The sequence below is a fragment of the Arachis duranensis genome, chromosome 2 (genome assembly GCF_000817695.3).
Source record: "Arachis duranensis cultivar V14167 chromosome 2, aradu.V14167.gnm2.J7QH, whole genome shotgun sequence".
NCBI lineage: Eukaryota > Viridiplantae > Streptophyta > Magnoliopsida > Fabales > Fabaceae > Arachis > Arachis duranensis.
The window spans coordinates 26,066,041-26,086,319 of record NC_029773.3 but is presented as its reverse complement, the minus strand read 5'-3'; the positions used below and the strand labels follow the sequence as shown (position 1 = coordinate 26,086,319).

Genomic DNA, 20,279 nt, shown 5'->3' with positions numbered 1-20,279 from the left:
AACATCTGCAATCCTTTTTCAGCCTCTGAATCAGATTTTTGCTCAGGTCCCTCAATTTCAGCCAGAAAATACCTGAAATCACAAAAAAAGACACAAACTCATAGTAAATTCCAGAAATGTGAATTTTGCTTTAAAACTAATAAAAATATACTAAAAACTAACTAAAACATACTAAAAACATACTAAAAATAATGCCAAAAAGCGTACAAATTATCCGCTCATCATTGGTTCACCAAAGAAGGAAAGAAAGCAACTATCTATCCTAAGTCTTTTGTTTGAGACACACCTTTTGAGACTAGCTAAACAATAAGATCCCAATAAGAAAAGAGGAAGAGCAACAAAAGTAAAAAGGAAAGAAACACAATAAGAAACAATGCTAGGCATCAAGGGTTTCAAAATTGAGGCATGTGTCTGTGGTGTTTAAGAACAAAGGATATACTTGGATGAATAAGCTCTTAGGGATGCATTATCACTTGGTAACTTGGATTAACTAATCCGGGATTATCAGCTAAAAGTCCACTATCAAGAGTAACCTTTGCTACAAAACACTTAGTAACCCAAAGAGGTGCTGGACACCAAGGTCTCAAGAAAGGAAAAATAACAAACCATATGCCTGTGGTGTGTATGTATGAGGGAAATAGACTTGAGGGAGTAGGTCCTTAGGGGTGTCTTAACACCTAGCACCTTAAAACCAACTGGTTTGGGAGTGTTGGCTAAAAGCTTATCATAAAGAGTCGCCCTCTTACAAAGCACTTAGCAAAAAGAAAAACAAACTTTGAAAAAGAAAGAAGGATCAATAAGAAAGAAGTCTCAAAGAGTGCAATCAAGAAAGTGACTAAGGATTTGATAAAGGCTTGAAACCTAGAGGGAAAGAACCTAAGTTGCTATGCATGAAACCCCATAAACCAGGAATGCTACTTCTATTTTATCTTCTTGTTATTTCATTTCATTTTTCTTATGCTTCAATACTTGCTTAGGGACAAGCAAGCTTTAAGTTTGGTGTTGTGATGCCAGGGCATCTAGGCCAGTTTCACTGACCTTTTCTTTACTGTTTTAGGATAGTTTCATGCATTTTCTTAGTGAATAAGGCAAGTTTTGGATGAAATTACACTTACACATTGATTCAAGCAACTTTTGTAAACTTTGCATAATTTCATGAGTATTTTGCTAGAATTGCATGATAAATTGATGATGCATAATCTCATGACTTTGGCTAGAGCTTTGATGCACTTTAATTGCTTGTTTTCAGGGCAAAGGAAGCAAGGAAGAACCAGTTAGTATTCACGTTAACCTAGTTAACGTGAACACTAACGTGGAATGGTAAAGCTTGCAACGTTAATGAGAATAGTGATCACCAATAACACCTGCGAAGCCATCCAAAGCTCACGTTACTTGCCACGTTAACTAACTTAACGTGGCAGTTAACGTAGAAGAGAAAGGAACTCCAACGTTAATAGAAAAAGTGAACATCACTAACGTTGGAGAACTTGGCAATGATCCACGTTAAGAGTCACGTTAACTTAGTTAACGTGAACTCTAACGTGGAAGAGGAAAACAAAAGCCAACGTTAGTGACACTCTTAACGTGAAAGTTAACGTGGAGTAAGATCAAAGAGTCAATGTTAGTGACACTCACTTTTGTCACTAACGTTGGAAGATGGCTTCGTTACTACATTAAGAGCCATGTTAACTTAGTTAACGTGAGTTCCAACGTAGAGAATGTGGCATTTGAGCGTTAGTGACAACGATGAGTGTCACTAACGCTCTCGAAGGTGGATCACACCTACGTTAAGAGTCACGTTAGTTATATCAACGTGGACTCTAACGTAGGAACAACGGGGAACTAAGCAACGTTAATGGGAAAAGTGATTCCTATTAACATTCGCGAAGGGGTATAAGCCAACGTTATTGGGAAAAGTGAGTCCCAATAACGTTGGCCAAATTTTGAGAAAGCAACGTTAGTGGTCATGTTAAGACCACTAACGTTGAATTTAACGTGGATATATGAGGTTGGAACGTTAATGGAAAAAGGGAATGCCACTAACGTTCTCGAACCCACAATGGCAATCAACGTTAAATCTTACTAAATATCCAAAGCCTAATTCATATTTCTCTGCAAGTTGGGCCCACTAAAGATGAGAACTGCTTCAACTCAAGATCTAAAGCCCACATCCAAGACTTGAAGAACTCACTAGAAGATCAAGAGGAGTAGTATATATAGGAGTAGTTTTGAACTATAGAGAAGCTTGGCACTTTTGGGAACTACTCTCTAGAGATTTACTTTTCTGCACTTTTAGCATGGATGCTTCTTTTCTGCCATTTTTCATTTCTAGAGTTATGAACAACTAAACCCCTTTCATTGGGTTAGGGAGCTCTGTTGTAATTTGATGGATCAATTATAGTTTTCATTCTTCTTCTTCTTTCTTTTCTCTTGATCTTACTAAAAAGCTTTCAATCTTAATTCAATTGGTTAGTTGTCTTGTTTGGAAATACATGTGGTATAATCAGTGACCACACTTTCATCTCTTCCATGAGCAATTAAATCAAGGAATTCGGCAATTGTTCAAGCTTAGAGAGATTGGATTGCCAAGGAATTGGGATCCAATCACTTAAGATTGCCAAGGAGATTAATGAATGCATTGATTGAGGAAAAGATGAGAATGAACTTGATCCGGAGAACGCAACATCTCCTGAACCCAATGATTTCCCCATTTCTGATCTTACCCATTCTCTTTACTTTCTGCCATTTAATTTCATGCTCATTACCCCAAATCTCCATTTAAGATTCTGCACTTTAATTTCTGTTATTTACTTTCCAGTCATTTAAATTTCTGCATCTCAATCTAAATTCTGTTTAGCTCAACTAGCACATTCTTCTAACTAAAGTTTCTTGACCAATCAATCCTTGTGGGATTCGACCTCACTCTATTGTGAGTTTTACTTGACGATAATTTGGTATACTTGCCAAAGGAAAATTTGTTGAGAGACAAGTTTTCATGCATCATCTTCTAACATCATATAGAAGATATCCAATTTAAGTTACCTAAATCATTTTCACTAACTTCAAAGCCTAATCACTAGTTAAGAGCCTTAAATAGAGATTAGAAAAGTTTAGAAAACTAGAAAAACCATTAAAATGCTAAAAAAATAAGTTTTTCAGCAAAACAGGGGTCATGCGTACGCATGCCCCTGTCTACATACACACGAGTTAATATATGGCGAATTCGCGTATGCATGCTCCATTTGCATATGCAAGTCCTCAAAACAGAACGGGAGACTCGCGTCGCGTACAACATGCCACGTACGCACACCTGTAAGAGCGCCACTTTTGCATACGCATACCTGTGTCGCGTACGCAAAGGTGCTTGGCAACGGCCAATCCCTGCATCGCGTGCAACAGTTTGCGTACGCATGCCATAAAACCCTTGGAAAATTTTAAAAGCTATAGAATTCATATATTTTGCACTGAACTTTAAACACGCATTACTTTTTTTCCTTTTAAAACATTTTCATCCATTTTTTAATGTTTTAAACCTCTCGGTCCCAACTTTCATTTAAATCAAGTTTCATCCAAAATGAGGGTCCGGAGCACAAGTTATAACTCGTCAAAGTTGTTTAAAAATCAGTTTCTACCAAACTTTGCAAAACCTCTAACTTTCAAAACTCATAATGACAATTCAAGTTATCCACAGCCTAAACAATCCCAATTCAACCCAAAATCCATACTAAATATTTTTCAACCATTTCTCAATTATACGACTATCTAGGCCATATAATTCTCATTCAATCTTTTCAACAATTCTTCCTCAAAATTACCAACCTCAACAATTTCAATCTAAACCTCAATCATACTATTTTCACGTCATTCTAATCCATTACAATCATTATTTTTCAACATATCATCATAAGCATGCTTCAAGACATACAATTTATTCAATCTCCATCAAAATACATATACCACAAACACAATTCAATCAACCATTCATTTAATCCAATCCTATCCTAAGGTCCACTAGCCAAAGTTTCACGAAACATTATATATTAACTAGAAAAAGCCGAAACCATACATTGGTCAAATCTCAACATGCTCAATATACCCAAGAACAATTCCAAACAAGCTTCCAAACTCGATCTCAATGCTCCAAATAGCCAAAACAACTCCAACAATCACCAATGCTCAAGCTAATATCACATAATTCATTACAATTAATACTAAGGTTCACAATTACACTAAATCACAAGGGTTACATGATAGCTTACCTAACCCTTAGCAAATTGGGATGAAACCCAATAATTTTTCACTATTAGATGGTACCTAAACAACCAAAATCACAAAATCTATTCAACAACTATACCCAAAAATGTGAAATCTATTAGGGTAGAATAAAGGAGTATGAAATACAATTTCTTACCAGTAATGCTTGGCTAGAAATGACAGACTTTGCGAGAAATTCGCGTGGCCGCAAACGACACGCAAATCGGAGCATCGTAGCTCAAGTTTTGAGTGAAACAAGATAATGATGAATAGTATTTCTTCCCCTCTTCTCTCACCCTTGTGTCATCCCTCTCTTTGAGTGTAATGAGATGAATGGCCTTCATTTACACTCTTATATATGTTGGGCTTGGTTCCGGACCAACCGCTTAGCGTTTTTAGTACTTTTGGACTAACTTTGGGCCAAAATTTTTAGAATTAGCGCCCAGCTTTCAACTTTAAATATATTTCTAAGTTTCTCTATAGTTTTATTTCCTCACTCGTAGTACCGAACAGACTTAAGCCGGTACTACTGGCTAATTTACCGATACGCGTTTTTACGCAATTTTTTCGCAGAAATTACATTTTTCCACTCGAAAAAATTCACAGAATCCAAATCTCACTTTTAAATTTTTAAATTAAGATGTCTAAATTTTTGAACTTATTTCGGACAATTAATTTATTATTTTATTTTAATTAAACAGTTAATAATCTCAGGTTCTTACACCTTATGATTTAATATGCAAATTGAGGATACTAAACAAGGAACTAAAAAAAAGGGAGAGAAAACGGTGATTACCTCTCACACCCGGTGACAGTGCCTCCCCACGATGGCTTAATGGTGGTCTCTCACGGGCGAAGATTGCAATCGCTATCTCTCTCACTCACACGTCGCCGATAACACCATGTTCTTCTCTTTGATTGGAGCTCTGTCACATGTCTCTCTTCCTGTTTTTTATCAAAGAGGAAAAAAGAGAGACATAGTGGCTGAAAATGGGATGAGATGAAGAGAAACGACGTCGTTTTGGTTCAAGCCCAATTAATAACCAAAATAACGTCGTTTTGATATGTGCTAATTTGTTGTTTAACGATCCACATGGCAAAACGCTAATGGAAATTGTTAACTAAATGACGGAGGGACAAACGTGATTGATTTTAAATTTTTGAGAGACTAATTTGATTAAAAAAATCATTCGGGGACGAAATTGACACTCGACCCATCTTTCATGAACTAATTTGTCCATTAACCCTATTATTATACATATAGAAGTCATCGTAATATTCTCGTCATTAGAATGGTACAACCAGAAGCATGACATTCTGGTGGTGAGGGTGTTACACTTTGAGTTCCTATATAATATTTATGATGCAAAATCTTATGTAGGGTTACCTTTTATGACAAATGGATCATAAAAAAAGGATTTAGATAAGTTTCCTATTGGAGATGGTCTAAGTCTTTAGCTTGTCCAGCGTATCATAGTCAGTAGTGCAAAAAAAGTCAATTATCCCTATAACAAAAGAATAATGACAGAATACTATATTTTAAAATAGTTATCATTTAGTATATAGTTTGCAAAATATTGGCGGGTAAATAAAATTCTAGTTATCAAATTCGATCTGCATCAGTCGAACTGAAAATTTGGTAATCTAGTCATTAATTCGAGTTAGATAATCATTTGAATTGGTTAAACAATAATCCAATCAAATTTAGTAGAATTTGATAAAAATTAATCAAATTTGACCAAAATCTGTTAAAACGGATCTTATCAAATCCAGTAAAATACAATTAAATTAGAAAATATATTTTTTATTAAATGTATTATATAAATAAATTAAATTATATTTATACATTTAAAAAATATTTTTTAAATATAATATTTTTTATTTTTATGATTATTATTTGTTTATAAATATTTAAAAGTATAATAAATATAAATTTATAAATACTTGAAGAGTATAATAAATATAAATTAATTGATGAGTTATTAAAATTTAAAAATAAGAACTAATTTAATACAAAATAAAACTAAAAAATACATTTATTCTAAATATAAAACAATAAATTAAATTTTAAAGTTTATCCAAGTTGTTGTAACAACTTTTTAAATCATGCGCACCTTCTCCTTCTCCTTCTCTGTTGCTTTCTCCTTCTCCGTCTCCTCCTCCTCGTATTTCTTCTTCTTCTTCCAATTTTGTATAGGTTCTTCTTTCCTTCTTCTTCTCCTCCTTCTTCTTCTCCTCATCTTTCTTCTTCTTCTTCTTCCAACAAAGTACACGCAGACTTCTTCCAAATTTGCATACGCAGACTTCTCCTCCTCTTTCTTTAAATTTGCACGCGCAGGTGTTTCTTCTTTCCTTCTTCTTCTCCTCCTCTTTCTTATCCTCCTCTTAAAGATTATCAATTCAATTCAAAATAATTCAATTCAATTCATAATGAACTAAACATGTTATTAAGGTGAAACAATTCTATAGTACTAAATGAATGGAACATTATCCATTATATAAAATAAAATTCAAAACAGCTTTCTGTATAATGAACCAAACACGTTATTGAGGTGAAACAAGTGTATAGTACTAAATAAACGAAACATTATTCATTATATAAAATCAAATTCAAACCAGGTTTCTGCATAATAAGCTGAACACGTTATTAAAGTGAAACAATTGTATAGTACTAAATGAACGGAACACTATCCATTATATAAACTCAAATTCAAAATACCTGTGTCTACAATTATAGAGTATCAATTTAAGTTAATTCAATTCAGAACACCTGCATCCATTCAATTCAAAACAATTCAATTCAATTCATAATGAATTGAACATGTTGTTAAGGTAAAACAATTCTATAGTACTAAATGAACGAAACATTATCCATTATATAAAATCAAATTCAAAACAATTTTCTACATAATAAACCGAACACGTTATTAAGGTAAAATAATTGTATAGTACTAAATGAGCGGAACATTATCCATTATATAAAATCAAATTCAAAACAGGTTTCTGCATAACGAACTGAACACGTTATTAAGGTGAAAGAATTGTATAGTACTAAATGAACAGAACATTATCCATTATATAAAATCAAATTCAAAACACCTGTGTCTACAATTTAGAGATTATCAATTCAACTCAATTCAATTCAATTCAGAACACCTGCGTCAATTCAATTCAATTCAATTCATAATGAACCGAACATGTTATTAAGGTGAAACAATTGTATAATACTAAATTAATGGAACATTATCTATTATATAAAATCAAATTGAAAATAGCTTTCTACATAATATACTGAACACGTTATTAAGGTGAAAAAATTGCATAGTACTAAATGAATGGAACATTATCCATTATTTAAAATCAAATTCAAAACAGGTTTTTGCATAATGAATGAAACACGTAATTGAGGTGAAATAATTGTATAGTACTAAATGAACAGAACATTATCCATTATATAAAATCAACTTCAAAACATTTAGAGATTATCAATTCAATTCGATTTAGAACACCTGACTCAATTCAATTCAATTCAATTTAACAATTACATTCCATTCAATTTGATTGAAAAAATAATCCATTAGCAAAATGTTGGTGTCGTTGGTGATGATGCTAACGAAAGAGGAGGAGGAGGAGGAGAAACAGAAGAAGAATATGTGTGTGCAAAGAAGAAGGAGGAGGAGGAGGTATGCGTGAATTTGAAAGAAAAAGAAGAGAATGTATGCGTACATTTGAAAGAAGAAGAAGAAAAAGCGCGGGGTAGGAAAAGAAAAAAAAATGCATGTAATGACGCTCTTTTAATAAAAATCATTTTTGCTAGTGACTACTTGAAAAAACTTGGATGTATACAGAGTTAGATGGCAAAAGATTCGATGGTCCCAGAACGTTTGGACCATTAAATAGTCCTATAACAAAACATGTTGTTTAAGTTTTTTATAACTGCTAAATAGTCCTTATTTAATTATAAATTAATCATTTATATATTATTTAATTATAAATCTTTTTTATTTTATAAATTATTATTTTATCATTCATTTATCATGTTTATTAATAATAAAAAATTAAAAAAATAACAAATTAGATCATCTATTAATCATAATAAATATTTTGCAATCTTAATCGACCAAATTTTATCATTGATCCGTTACATATGTATTGGATTGGAAAAATTTTGTTTGTTAGAAATTCAATCGATTGGATGCACAAATCAATCGATTGAAATTCAGGTTTTCCAAACTTCAATCGATTGGAATTGATACACAATCGATTGAATTTTACAAGGCATGTAGGGTTTTTCTTATTCAATCAATTGGTCATATTACCCAATCGATTTAAGTCTTCAAAATAATATAGATTTTCACAATTCAATCGATTGAATTGTACAATGCGTTATATGTTACGCTTCTCTAAATTTTTCTGCTCGTGATTATAAATTATTATTTTATTATTATCTATCTTATCTTTAAAATTCTAGCTTCAATTTTTAAGTTTTTATTTTGATTTAGATACTCTAATTTTATCTTTTCTTTAATATTAAGATTATAAATTGGTGAATAATCTATCAACAATTACTCAATCCTACAATTAGAATCGTTTATCAATATGATTGATTATCACTTTTTTTATTGTTTTTGTTCATTGTTTAGCCATCTACTTAATATCAAATTTTTCTTCATTGTTTATCCATCTCTTTAATATCCAATGTTTGTTCATCATTAATTGATAATCACAATTGGCGATAGAGATCCAATCAATTTTTTCACTTTAGTGTTTAGAAAACAATCCATTGTTTTTATTACAAAATCGAGATTAGTGAATATAATCTCTAATCTTGCAATTCGTTGTTTCGATTCTTTATTTATGAAATTGATTCTGTAATGAAAAAATATTTTTTTTATCTCTTAGTAATGTATTTTTTCTGAAATAAAATAAAAAATTATTATTTTTTAAAATCCAATTTTTTAACTTTAATTTCTTAAATACGATTTTTTTTGCAAAGCAAGGCGAATTTCACTTCAAATTCTAAAAAAATGGCTAAATCAAATTATTAAACTTCACAGTAGACGATGACAACCATTATCATCGTGAGTATATAAGAGTACAATAATGGATTTTTTTTTTAATTTATAATGAAAAAATTCTAGTTAAATATGGTTTATTCCTATATATCTATGTATTTCTCAAATTACTTTAATAATTTCAATTGATTGAATAAAAAAACCCTACATACCCATGCAAAATTCAATCTATTGGTTTGTGTATCCAATCAACTGAATTTTTAACAAACACGATTTTTTCAATCTAATATGTATATAAACGGATCAATAATAAAATTATGATCGATTAAAATTACAAGATATTTATTACTTCTAATTTGTTATTGTTTTAATTTTTTATTATTAATAAACATATAAAATAATAATTTATAAAATAAAAAATAAATTTTATAATTAATAATATATAAATAATTAATTTATAATTAAAATTAAATAAAAATTATTTAATAGTTATTAAAAAAATTTAAAAAATATGTTTTGATATAATACCATCTAATAATTCAAACATTTTGGGACAATGGAATTCGGTGGCGAGTTAGATTGTGATAACTATGACTCAATCTATTTGTCTTATCCAATAAATAAAATTGAATAGCAGGAAAGAAGACAAAACAACCAAATCATTTCAAGTTACAACAGATTTCACATGTAAAGTGAAACAAGAACAAGTTGGTGCAGCAGCACATGGTGAACCGCATGACTGCGATCACGGTTGGTGCCTCCTGACTCACAGAACTCCTCATTGGGCCACGTGTACGGCCACGATTTCGTATGACACTACGATCGTGCGGAGCACCTTCGCTTAACTTTCTCCGACACAGGCACAACAAAATCGTCAAAAATCCGCTCTCACCGCTTCTTCTTCAGATCTCGCCGCATTTCCTCGTCCGTACAATCGCCGGCAATTTTTTCCGGCAATATTTCGCCGGAAACTTCATCCATTCTCCGCCACCGCTGATCGAGTATCCCCTGAGGGTACGTGCGACTCACACACCTGGTTTGTGTTGCGATCGTGTGAGTTGCTAGGTTTAGGGTTTTACGTTCCTATTTACTGTAAATAGACTAATAGAGTACCAAAAATAGTGTTTGATTAAAACGTGATGATTGGATACGCCTTTTAGTAGCGTCGAAGTTCATCGATTTTCTGTAATTGCATTTTCCTAATCTATCCCGAAAATGCTTGACAGAAGTGATTTTTATCACTGCATGTTGGATTTTTAGTATAAGGAATTGATTTTCATTATTCTTTTTCACTATAAAGAAGTTGATGTTTTTGGTTGTTCATTTTCAGGAATATTGCGTTGCAAAGAGAGTATGGCACACTGGGATTTCTGTGATGTCTTGAAGCGCTTCTTTTGAGTTCAGTGGGAAGTTTCAGTGTACATTTTATTCGTTGTAGAAAAGCCATTATAGCTTTAATTGTGTCAATAAGGAGGAGTTTGCATTGAAGAAGTGACATGGTATGTTTTCTGCTTCTTTATTTGGGGCTTGAGGTTTTGATTTGCATTTGGAAATGAGCATTGTTGTTGTTTTTATTGTTGCTCTCTTTGTCCAGAGATTGAATGCTTACCTACCTCTGCATGCTTCTCTTTTCTATTTGTGGTGCTGAAGCTTTTGATGTTTGAGGTTCAAATGGGTCGTGGTTTTGAGTGCGACAGCTCTACCGGAAAAAAAAGGATTGTGTTATTTAAGCCCATTATAAACGGCTAAAACCTTGTGGTAGAGCTAGATATTGGATGGATGTACTGTTTGATTTCCTATTTGGTATGGTACTTGGAAAACACTAGGAGCTAGGTCAAATTTAGTAAGAAAAGATGTATACTGGTTAGAAAATTTACCAGTATGTTTAACAATACTATATCTAACCTCCACAGTTTATTGTACTTTAATTTAAAATTTTCATGGATTTTTCTAGTTAAACAAGATAGCAAAGCTGTCCCTGTATTTTTTGTTGCATGATTTACTAAGTATTAATTACCAAGTGATCTTTACGCTAGTGGATGATTCACTTTTGTTGTGTATAGGATTTATGATTTTTTTTTATCACTTGAATATAAGAAATTTGCTTAAAGCAATGCTACAGACTCCGTCATCTAGATGCAAGTGTTTTCATATGATTAGTGTTTTGCACGTTGGAGATGTATCGAGCTCAGATTTATTGAGTGCTAGTCATAATTATGCTGAGCCCATAGAGTACTAGAAATTGGAGTTTTTGCAGCAAACAATCACTATTTTGTGTTCCATGTTTGTTAATCCAATATTTTAGGTTAGCAGTTTTCTACATTTTTTTTATTATCGGCATCTTTCTAAAAGGACTTCTTTACAGTCTTTCCCCAATCAAGCATTTTGGATGGCAAAGGATCCTGGAAGTTTGAATGATGGTGACATGACATGTGACGAATCTTCTAGAATTGAGTCCAAGAGATCTCATCAATGGTTCATGGATGGTCCTGAAGTGGATGTATTTCCCAATAAGAAACAGGCAGTAGTGCCCCCAAACAATTTACTGTCAGGAATGCTTAACTCCAATCTTTCTTCATGGGGGAATTCCTCAAGTTTCCAATCCTTAACCGATGATTTCACTGCACAATTGTTTGACCCAGATACGGCTACTACCAATCATGGGGATGCAAATATTTCATCTCTTAGCATGGACAATAAGTCAGGTGGTGAGAGAAAGGATAGCATGAATCCCTTCGGGAGTGGTTCATCATTTGGTTTATCTATGTCCTGTACATTGGATGATCCTCGTTTAGCTTTCAATTATGATGGAATTAGAAAAATTAAAGTTAATGAAGTGAAGGAATCTCATAGTGTCATGTCTGTCCCTGAAAATAATCCCTATGATAAGGGAGTCAGCAGCACCGTGTTAAATCCTCAAGCATACAGCGCTGATGATAATTCCATATCAACGAATCTTGCTTATACCAAAGGGGATGCTAATATAATATCAATGGATGACCCGTACAGCAGGACAGATAACAATTTAATGTCAGTGGTTCAATCTCATAACAAGGGAGGGGATGGCTTATCTATCCATCAAACTTACAAAGATATTTGTAATACAATATCAATGGACCAAGGATTTAGCAAGGTGGATAGCAGCATGACATCTATTGCTCAAGCTTATAAGGCCAATGACAATTCTATGTTAAGAGATTACTTATTCGACAAGGTTGAAAATGGCACCATATCAGCGGGACACCCATATGGCATGGGAGGAAACAACATGCCATTTGTTTCACATTCTTATAATAGTGGGGAGAGCACTATCATATCCTTTGGTGGCTGTGATGATGATGATCCAACTCACTCTGGCCTATTCATTTCCAACTATGACATGTTGACGGGTCAAGCACTTCCACAGAAGTTGGAAGCTGTGAATGAGAAAGAGTTTGTCAGATCTAATTCTAATTTACTTCTAAATACAGCTCAGACATCTGCATCTGAAACTGAAAGTGTTTCCAAGACAAAAGAAGAGATAAAAATGTCTAAGAAAGCTACTTCAAACAACTTCCCTTCAAATGTCAGAAGTTTGCTATCCACTGGCATGCTTGATGGTGTCTCTGTAAAGTATAAGGCTTGGTCGCGGGAGGTAAAATTTAGTATTCATGACTTCATCTTTAACAGTAGCTTATCTGTCATCACATGTCTGGTTCTTCCTATGCTTGTTAGAAGGAGCTTCGAGGAGTTATAAACGGTGCTGGGTATTTATGCAGTTGCCAGTCTTGTAATTTTTCCAAGGTGAGTTTGTCCATTCCTCAATCCTGTTTATAGAGGAGAATCCTTTTTGAGCCAAATTGTTTTATCTGACTTATATTACATTTTCTCAAGGTTATTAATGCATATGAGTTTGAACGACATGCTGGTTGCAAGACAAAACACCCCAATAATCATATTTACTTTGAGAGTGGGAAAACTATATATGGTGTTGTACAAGAGCTCCGGAGCACTCCACAGAATATGTTATTTGATGTTCTTCAGACAGTAACTGGTTCAGCAATCAATCAGAAGTCCTTCCGCATTTGGAAAGGTAGTTTATGTTTACCAGTGACAACTGTGTTCATTATTTACATTTTTGGATGTGGTTTGTTGAAACAGAATGTTCCATCAATGGTCCAATTATCACTTAAGTATTTCTTTCTCCTATACAGAATCCTTTTTGGCTGCGGCTCGGGAACTCCAGCGCATTTGTGGAAAAGGTGAAGTGAAGTAGCTGTTATAAAGGATCAATTTTGTGTTGTAAGATAGAACCCTCCTTGTTGGGTTCGTAGGCTTTATGTTTCAATACATATTTTCTGGCTGATGGCAAAGCTAACTTAAGTTTTGAATATTTTTTTCCCCATTTGAGTGGAAATCATCAATGGGGAAAATAGAATGCAAATCTGCAAACAAAGTGGAACATATATTTTACAAATTTGAATGTACTGTGGCAGGAGCATTCAGTATATTACAATTCATGAAGAGAAATATATTTTGATATCATGATCTTAATAATGCGGTTAAATACGGTTAATTATCTTCCTGACTTTAGATACGGTTAGACCTACTCCTGTAGATCACAATGGAAATACCAAACAAATAGAAACATACACAGCTGCTTTTGCCCCATATGTTCAATTTTACATGAAAATTGGTAAGACTTTCCTCATGCTTGTTCTTCTAGTGTTGTGATTCCAGCTCTTAAATTACTGATGGCAATGTGGTGGTGATTACAATGTTCCTTTTTGGTGTTGGCTTCCTCTGTAACTTGTTTAGCTGGCAATACAGGTTCATTACTTGGTGGCTTGTAATCTTTGCTTTTACCCCACACTACAAGGTACAGGCCCAAAACAATGACAATGGCACCAATCAACCTGTAAAATTTGCCAGATTCAGCTACTTGCTTTCGATTGAATTCTTTCTAATGGACTCTAAATTGTACACTGCTAACTAACATTCTCAACAATGTGGAGTTGTTGTGAATAGGAATGTGAGTTAGCCCTGTGTACCATACAAGCTGAATACATTTTTTTATCTTATTCCTCTTAGGCATTTGATTAATTAGTACTTGATTTTAGTAATTACCTGCCAAGAAATAGTTTCTCTGCTAGAATGAGGGAGCCCATAATAGCAACAATTACCATGCAGAGGGGATTAAATGCTGTTACAAAGACTGGGCCTCTTGTTTTCAACACCAATCCTTGCATGTAATAAGCCAGTCCTGAACACACTATGCCCTGTAACTCAATTAGTTCCTTTTAGAATGAGAAATGTGATTACTTGGATTTGTTAATTCTTAATCTCTACTGAAATTATTGGATAATATTTTAATTCATTTAACAATCAAAGGGTATTATTGTTATTAGTGGTCTAGTTGGATGGGCTTACACTGTAGACAACAGCAAGCAATTTCATATCCCATTTCAGATACCAAACAGAAGGGTTGGCTCTTTCCATAATCATAGCAACTGCAGCACCTTCAGCTGCTCCCAAAATGCATATCCAAGCTGTAAGAGAGAGCTCAGCAGGGTAGGCTTCAAGGGTTATAGTCTGCACAAAGAAATGAAATTCTGTTACTAATTTCATAAAAAGTGGATTCCTCAAAAAAAAATTCATTTATTACTATTATACATAAAAAGAATGGAGAATATTGAGTTTAATTTTGATGTATAGATAATGTAAAATATTTTACACAGTCCTCCAATTATATTCGTTCTTCTGAATAACATTTCATGCATTTAATATAAAAATTAGTTATTTTTGCTAATATGATGTTACATAATTGGATGCACGTGTATTTAAAACTGTTTCACACTGATAACACATCAAAATTAAATTCATATTTTATATTACTGTTAATAAATAATGAGTGGATAAAATTAACTCACTTGGAGGATCACAAAACAGGCCCAACTAAAACAGCCTATTGTGATCATAATAAACCCTTTTATTGCATGTTGAGTATTTTCATCAGCATCGTGATGAAGATTGTGGTTACTGCCTCCATGTCTTCCAAAAAGCTCAATAATTGGCCCTTTCAACAGTGTCATCACCATGGCACCAGAAACTGTTGCTAGAGTTCCAACCACCTTTGCTATGCTACGAATACTTTTTATTTTAATCTTCTCTAGTCTGGCCACAACCATACATAATTCATTAAAAGATGTCATACATATAGTGACAATTTCGTCCATACAACTAAGCCAATAAAACATATAGTGTCGATACGAATATGTGTAAGAGGTATGACAATTTTAGAAATAAAAGGGTACGAGTACATCAGTATATATATATAAGTAAATTTTATAAATTTTTAAAATAAATGGTATTTTTTAATTAATAAAATATATTTTACATCAAATTTAATAGATCTTCAATTAAAAAATAAATATTTAAATAGTTTAAATAATTAATTTAATGTCTTAAATTGTACATCTAAATTATTTTAAAATAAAATAAGTAAAAATAAATAAAATTTATTCAAAATGACATCATTTTAAACTAAATGAACGAAAAAATATAGCTAGTCATACCCAATAGATACCTAAAGCATATTTGTTATGTAAAACAAAATTTTATTTTGTTAATTACCTATTTAGACATATACTTAAGCGTACCCAACGCGTATCCGAGGCCGGTACGACCGTACGAGTACGAGGGCAAAAGTGCCATGCAACATGGCCTTTAGCTTTAGTTGGACATAGTGATGGTGGTCCACTAAAATATAATACTACATATTTGGACTGAAAAAAAAAATAGAAAACACTTGAAATTTTTGGGAAAAGCAGTCTCATATTTTATTTTATTTTATTTTTTTGGAGTTTGTTGGTTCATGTTTTCTTTTTTCTTTTTTTCTTGGAGAATATAAGGAAACTAATATTTGTAATGAAAAGAATAGAAAATTAACTAGTATTAATTCAAATACAAAGTAAAAATAAGAAAAAAAAAATGTTACCTAACATTTCTCTTGTTTGTTAAAGAAAAAACAGAAAAAAAGATAATAATTAGATATTTTGAATTTTTTAAAAAAACAAATAGGGACATCCTTCACAAAAAGTACAAAGAAGTAATAGCACACCAAAAACAAATACAAATAAGTAGTAGAAGATAAAGAACCCATCTCCCTAAAAAAAAGGGATCAATACACGTTTATTTTATTTACCTTCTTACCCTTGCACATTTATAAAAATTTCGCTCAACACTATATATAGTTTATTTAGATTCTTCTTATCAATTATATATATACATTAAAAAAAATAAAATGTCTATATACGACTAATGAATCCAAAAATATTTCTAATGTGATTATTAGGGTCTTTGATTGTAATTTAAATATATATTACATTTTAAACAAACAAAAAAAATGGTTTCCACTTTTACTTTTAAATAAGTATTAATCCCACAAGTAAAAGCAATAACAACCCCACTCATTAGCAATAATGCTATTTGAACCTATTTTAATTGTGTATTCCTATCTTTTTCATACACTAAAATATAGGTCCCATTAATGTGGTCTATTTCTTTTTTTTTTTTTCCCACACAAAATCTTTTTTTTTATCCCAAAATGGGTTTCAATATCAGATCATTATTTATTTATTTCTCCTATTAATACACCATTTCTTATAACAGGTCATGTGCTAGTACGTTTGTTATCATTTAATTTCCCATATATATCCTTCTTGTATAGAAAAGGCATAACCTACTTATTAACTCTTTAGCCCTATAGAGAGAATTATACATATTTGGGGATAGCTGAAATATTCATACCAAAAACTGAAAAAAGAATATAGATAGCTGAAAGCCTGAAATGTTATTTATTGGATTTAACCTTTATATCAACTTGTCAAGCAAGACCAAAAGTTATGTGTAATTAGTTTTAGTATCTGAAAAACTCATGGGTGGAACATTGGAATCTCTCCCATGCAAACAAATAATTAAAGTTTCATTGATTTTAGAAAAAGTATATGTTTAGGCATGACATATGTCAAACATTAATTAGCATGCTAATATAGAATAAGGAATCTTCAATTCCGAACCAATAAAACTATTCTCTAGAGGCTTATTTATTAATTAATTTAATTACCTAAGAATGCAAGCCATGAAGAAGGTAATGGCAGGAAGCATGTTGGTCATGGCAGCAGCAAAAGTTGCTGTTGTGTACTTCATCCCCAAAAAATACAAGTTCTGATCAATAACTGGCCTGTTATCAAAATAATTAACAAATAAAAATATCGATAATAATATTACATGAGAGAAACTAAAATCTAAATAAATAAATAAATAAAGATTGTGTTGTTTATGGAGGAAATTAAACTAAAATTACTCTAGGATGCTGAGTGCCACTATCTTTATGAAGATTGAAAATGTCAATTTAGGCCTCACTTTCCTGTTTAAAAAAAAAAGAAAATATTTAAATATTATCAGATTAAGACAAACTTGAAATAAAAATTATTAGAAAATATTAAGATATTGAAAATGGTGAATGAGTACTTGTCAAGGAAAAGAGCAAAAGGAGCTATGGCGAAGAAGGCGACGAGGTGGCGATAGACGACGAGGACGTAGTTGCTCATCCCTTTGTTCATAGCAGCTTTGGATAGAACATCCATGCCTGCAAATCCAAACTGAAGAAAAGTAACAGCTATGAATGGCTTTGACCTTTCGTACCAATTACTTCTACTCTCCATGATGAACAACAACAACTCAGCTGCGCCACAACAACAATAACAATATAATGAAGATATCACAACATACATTCATATTCATAATGCTTACTTATTATATACAAGTTGAGGGTGACGTACCAATATCAGTGCTCAGTTATTTGACGTGTTTCATCACTTTTACCCCTAAATAAGGCCTGAGTTTTTGTCTTCTCATCTTTACGCAAAATTATATATATTCAATATATATCTTATATATAATTTGATGATTGATTTGATTTTTTATATATTCTTAGTATGTTCAAAAAATTTAACGGAAAAAAAACTTAAATCTTAAGTATAAAAATAGAAATAAGTTAGGTGGACTATTAGGAATCTAAATCTGTGTTTGATTTGGCGTAATATATTATAAGTAGAAAATTTTTGGGAACAATAATATTTAGTATTTTTGGTTATTATCTAATCGGTGTAAATATTAAATTATTTTTAACAAATAAATTTTATTAATTTATATATACAAATTCTAAACAAAATATAAATATAAACTATATTAATTTATGTATATAAAATTTTGATAAATATAGATATAAATTATATATTTTTTGTGTATAAATTTTTTTTAAATATAAGTGTAAATTATTATTAATCAAATATTAATAAAAAATAATAATATTTAGTGATTATGTAGTATTATTATTATAAGATAAATCTAAATTTATTAATACGTCAGACTTACACTTAAGAATAATTTAATAATTTACTTGTCAGATCTGACTTAAAAAGTTAAAATATAACAAATAATATATCAAACTAATTAATTACATTATAAGTCTAAACTAATAAATTTTCTAAGTTTTGATTTATTAGAGTGTAAAAGAATACTCCATGTCTAAAATGTTATAGATTTTGATTCTTGTGGTGGACGAAGGAATTAGTGTTGTTATGATGGGTAACCAAAGATTAATAGGCTGGATTCGCTGAGTTGGCCCAATCGTCTGAAGAGGGAAGCCTTCGAATGGGTTCGCACCGTTGGGCCTCCGTCCGACTTGTGAACGTGAGTGAATGGAGGGTGGTACCTGCAAAGACACTCCGATGTCTAAGTCAGCAAAGGTGTGAGCAGGTCTAGAGAGTATTGGGCTTAGAGATACCCGAGGGGTGTCAGTGTATTTATAGCGGTGAACCAATAACCACCGTTGGAGTAGTTCCACCTTTTAAGGTGGATAACCGTCCCTTTATCTTAGGGAAGTTGAGATATGGCTCCTGGAAGTGGGTTGAGAGATTTTAGGGGCAGTTATTATCTGCCAGCTAATCCTCGTTTCCGATTTTCTTAGGGCAAGTCGTGGCGAGAACCGACTTCTCAGGGGAAGGTCGGTGTAATGTGAGGCTCAATCTTGTGGGTTGGGCCTTTCGTTTGGACCTGGGCCCTAGCGTTGGGCCAAGGTATGAATAGTGCCCCTACTCGAGCCCAATTTCTTTTAAGAGTTGGGGTCGAGTATTATAACTCGGGACTGTAGCCGACGTGATTTTTCGGAACCGACGTGTTTTAAAAATTCTCAATAGTCGCGTCTAATCAAACGTCGCGTCTCTTAGAGGTTTGAGCATTCATACGTGGGGGCGGTTACATTGGTAACAGTGCAACTCTTAAATGGCTGCGTCGTTTTACCTTTATGTCCCTAACGTGCTTATAAATACTTTTCCCTCTCCTCGCTTGTTTCATTTTTGAAAATTTTTCTACCTGCACCCTTTACTGTTCGAAAGGAGAAAGCTCCTTCCTTTTCGAGTGCTGTTGCTTCCACCTTTACGCGCGAGGAAAAAGGTCAGTTTCTTTTCTTACTCTTTCTTTATAGAGTTTTTCATTTGCATGTTTTGTTTGGTAGAGTGTGGATGTTGGTCTTAGTATTTTTCTGCTTAGTTTGAGAGATTTGCCTCGAACCCTTAGAGACCCTATTTTTGATCCTTTTTCCTTTTCCTTTGTAGGTTTTGCTATCCCTTTCTAGGAAAAAATATATCTTCTGTAGAAACCCTTGCTCAATGGGTGGATGTCACGGTTCTAGGGGAAGAACCTCTTGTTAACACTGACTTCATCACCAACCTTCGCACTCATCATAGGCTTTGTACTTTTGATGAGGATGAGCCGAAATATGAACTGATTGCCCCGGGTCCGGAAGACCGGGTTTGTTTTGGGAGGGCTTTTGAGGCAGCCCCTCATTTTTTCTACATGTACGAGAGCATGATTACCCGCTTAGGCGTTTTTCTTCCCTTTTCCGATTTTGAGATAGCTGTTTTATGCCACTGTCATGTTGCTCCTACCCAGCTTCACCCCAACTCT

At 32.8% G+C, this 20,279-nt stretch overlaps 2 protein-coding genes across 5 annotated transcripts; one reads left to right on the top strand and one right to left on the bottom strand.

The window, feature by feature from the left end:
- Nucleotides 1-9,931: 9,931 nt before the first annotated feature.
- On the top strand, nt 9,932-13,788 carry LOC107474082 (uncharacterized). Of its 3 annotated transcripts, none has more exons than XM_016093665.3 (6): nt 9,932-10,283; nt 10,600-10,768; nt 11,635-12,903; nt 12,984-13,052; nt 13,143-13,341; nt 13,463-13,788. In XM_016093665.3, exons 2-6 carry the CDS (start codon nt 10,766-10,768, stop codon nt 13,522-13,524), a joined length of 1,602 nt encoding a protein of 533 aa, XP_015949151.1. In that variant the 5' UTR covers nt 9,932-10,283; nt 10,600-10,765; the 3' UTR covers nt 13,525-13,788. The 3 variants fall into 3 exon arrangements, with proteins under 3 accessions (XP_015949151.1, XP_015949154.1, XP_015949150.1); XM_016093668.3 differs by having other exon boundaries at nt 9,932-10,322; nt 12,987-13,052; XM_016093664.3 differs by having other exon boundaries at nt 9,932-10,322.
- LOC107474083 (WAT1-related protein At2g37460) lies at nt 13,695-18,191 on the bottom strand. 2 transcript variants are annotated; one of them, XM_016093669.3, is made up of 8 exons: nt 18,092-18,191; nt 17,781-17,994; nt 17,614-17,676; nt 17,374-17,490; nt 15,179-15,422; nt 14,679-14,840; nt 14,376-14,527; nt 13,695-14,164 (listed from the first exon to the last, which is right to left on the bottom strand). In XM_016093669.3, the coding sequence occupies exons 2-8, from the start codon at nt 17,972-17,974 to the stop codon at nt 13,957-13,959; spliced, it is 1,140 nt and encodes a 379-aa protein (XP_015949155.1). In that variant the 5' UTR covers nt 17,975-17,994; nt 18,092-18,191; the 3' UTR covers nt 13,695-13,956. The 2 variants fall into 2 exon arrangements, with proteins under 2 accessions (XP_015949155.1, XP_052113103.1); XM_052257143.1 differs by lacking the exon at nt 18,092-18,191 and having other exon boundaries at nt 17,781-18,044.
- Nucleotides 18,192-20,279: the final 2,088 nt, after the last annotated feature.

What these genes read in the sequence shown, in the direction of transcription:
- LOC107474082 (XM_016093665.3), top strand. An exon ending in AGTCTTGTAATTTTTCCAAG is followed by an intron (nt 13,053 to 13,142) that starts GTGAGTTTGTCC and finishes CATTTTCTCAAG; the next exon opens with GTTATTAATGCATATGAGTT. An exon ending in GTCCTTCCGCATTTGGAAAG is followed by an intron (nt 13,342 to 13,462) that starts GTAGTTTATGTT and finishes TCTCCTATACAG; the next exon opens with AATCCTTTTTGGCTGCGGCT.
- LOC107474083 (XM_052257143.1), bottom strand. Translation starts at nt 18,043, where the DNA reads ATGTATGTTGTGATATCTTCATTATATTGTTATTGTTGTTGTGGCGCA. An exon ending in CCTGTTTTGTGATCCTCCAA is followed by an intron (nt 14,841 to 15,178) that starts GTGAGTTAATTT and finishes TTCTTTGTGCAG; the next exon opens with ACTATAACCCTTGAAGCCTA. An exon ending in GAGAAACTATTTCTTGGCAG is followed by an intron (nt 14,165 to 14,375) that starts GTAATTACTAAA and finishes CAAATTTTACAG; the next exon opens with GTTGATTGGTGCCATTGTCA.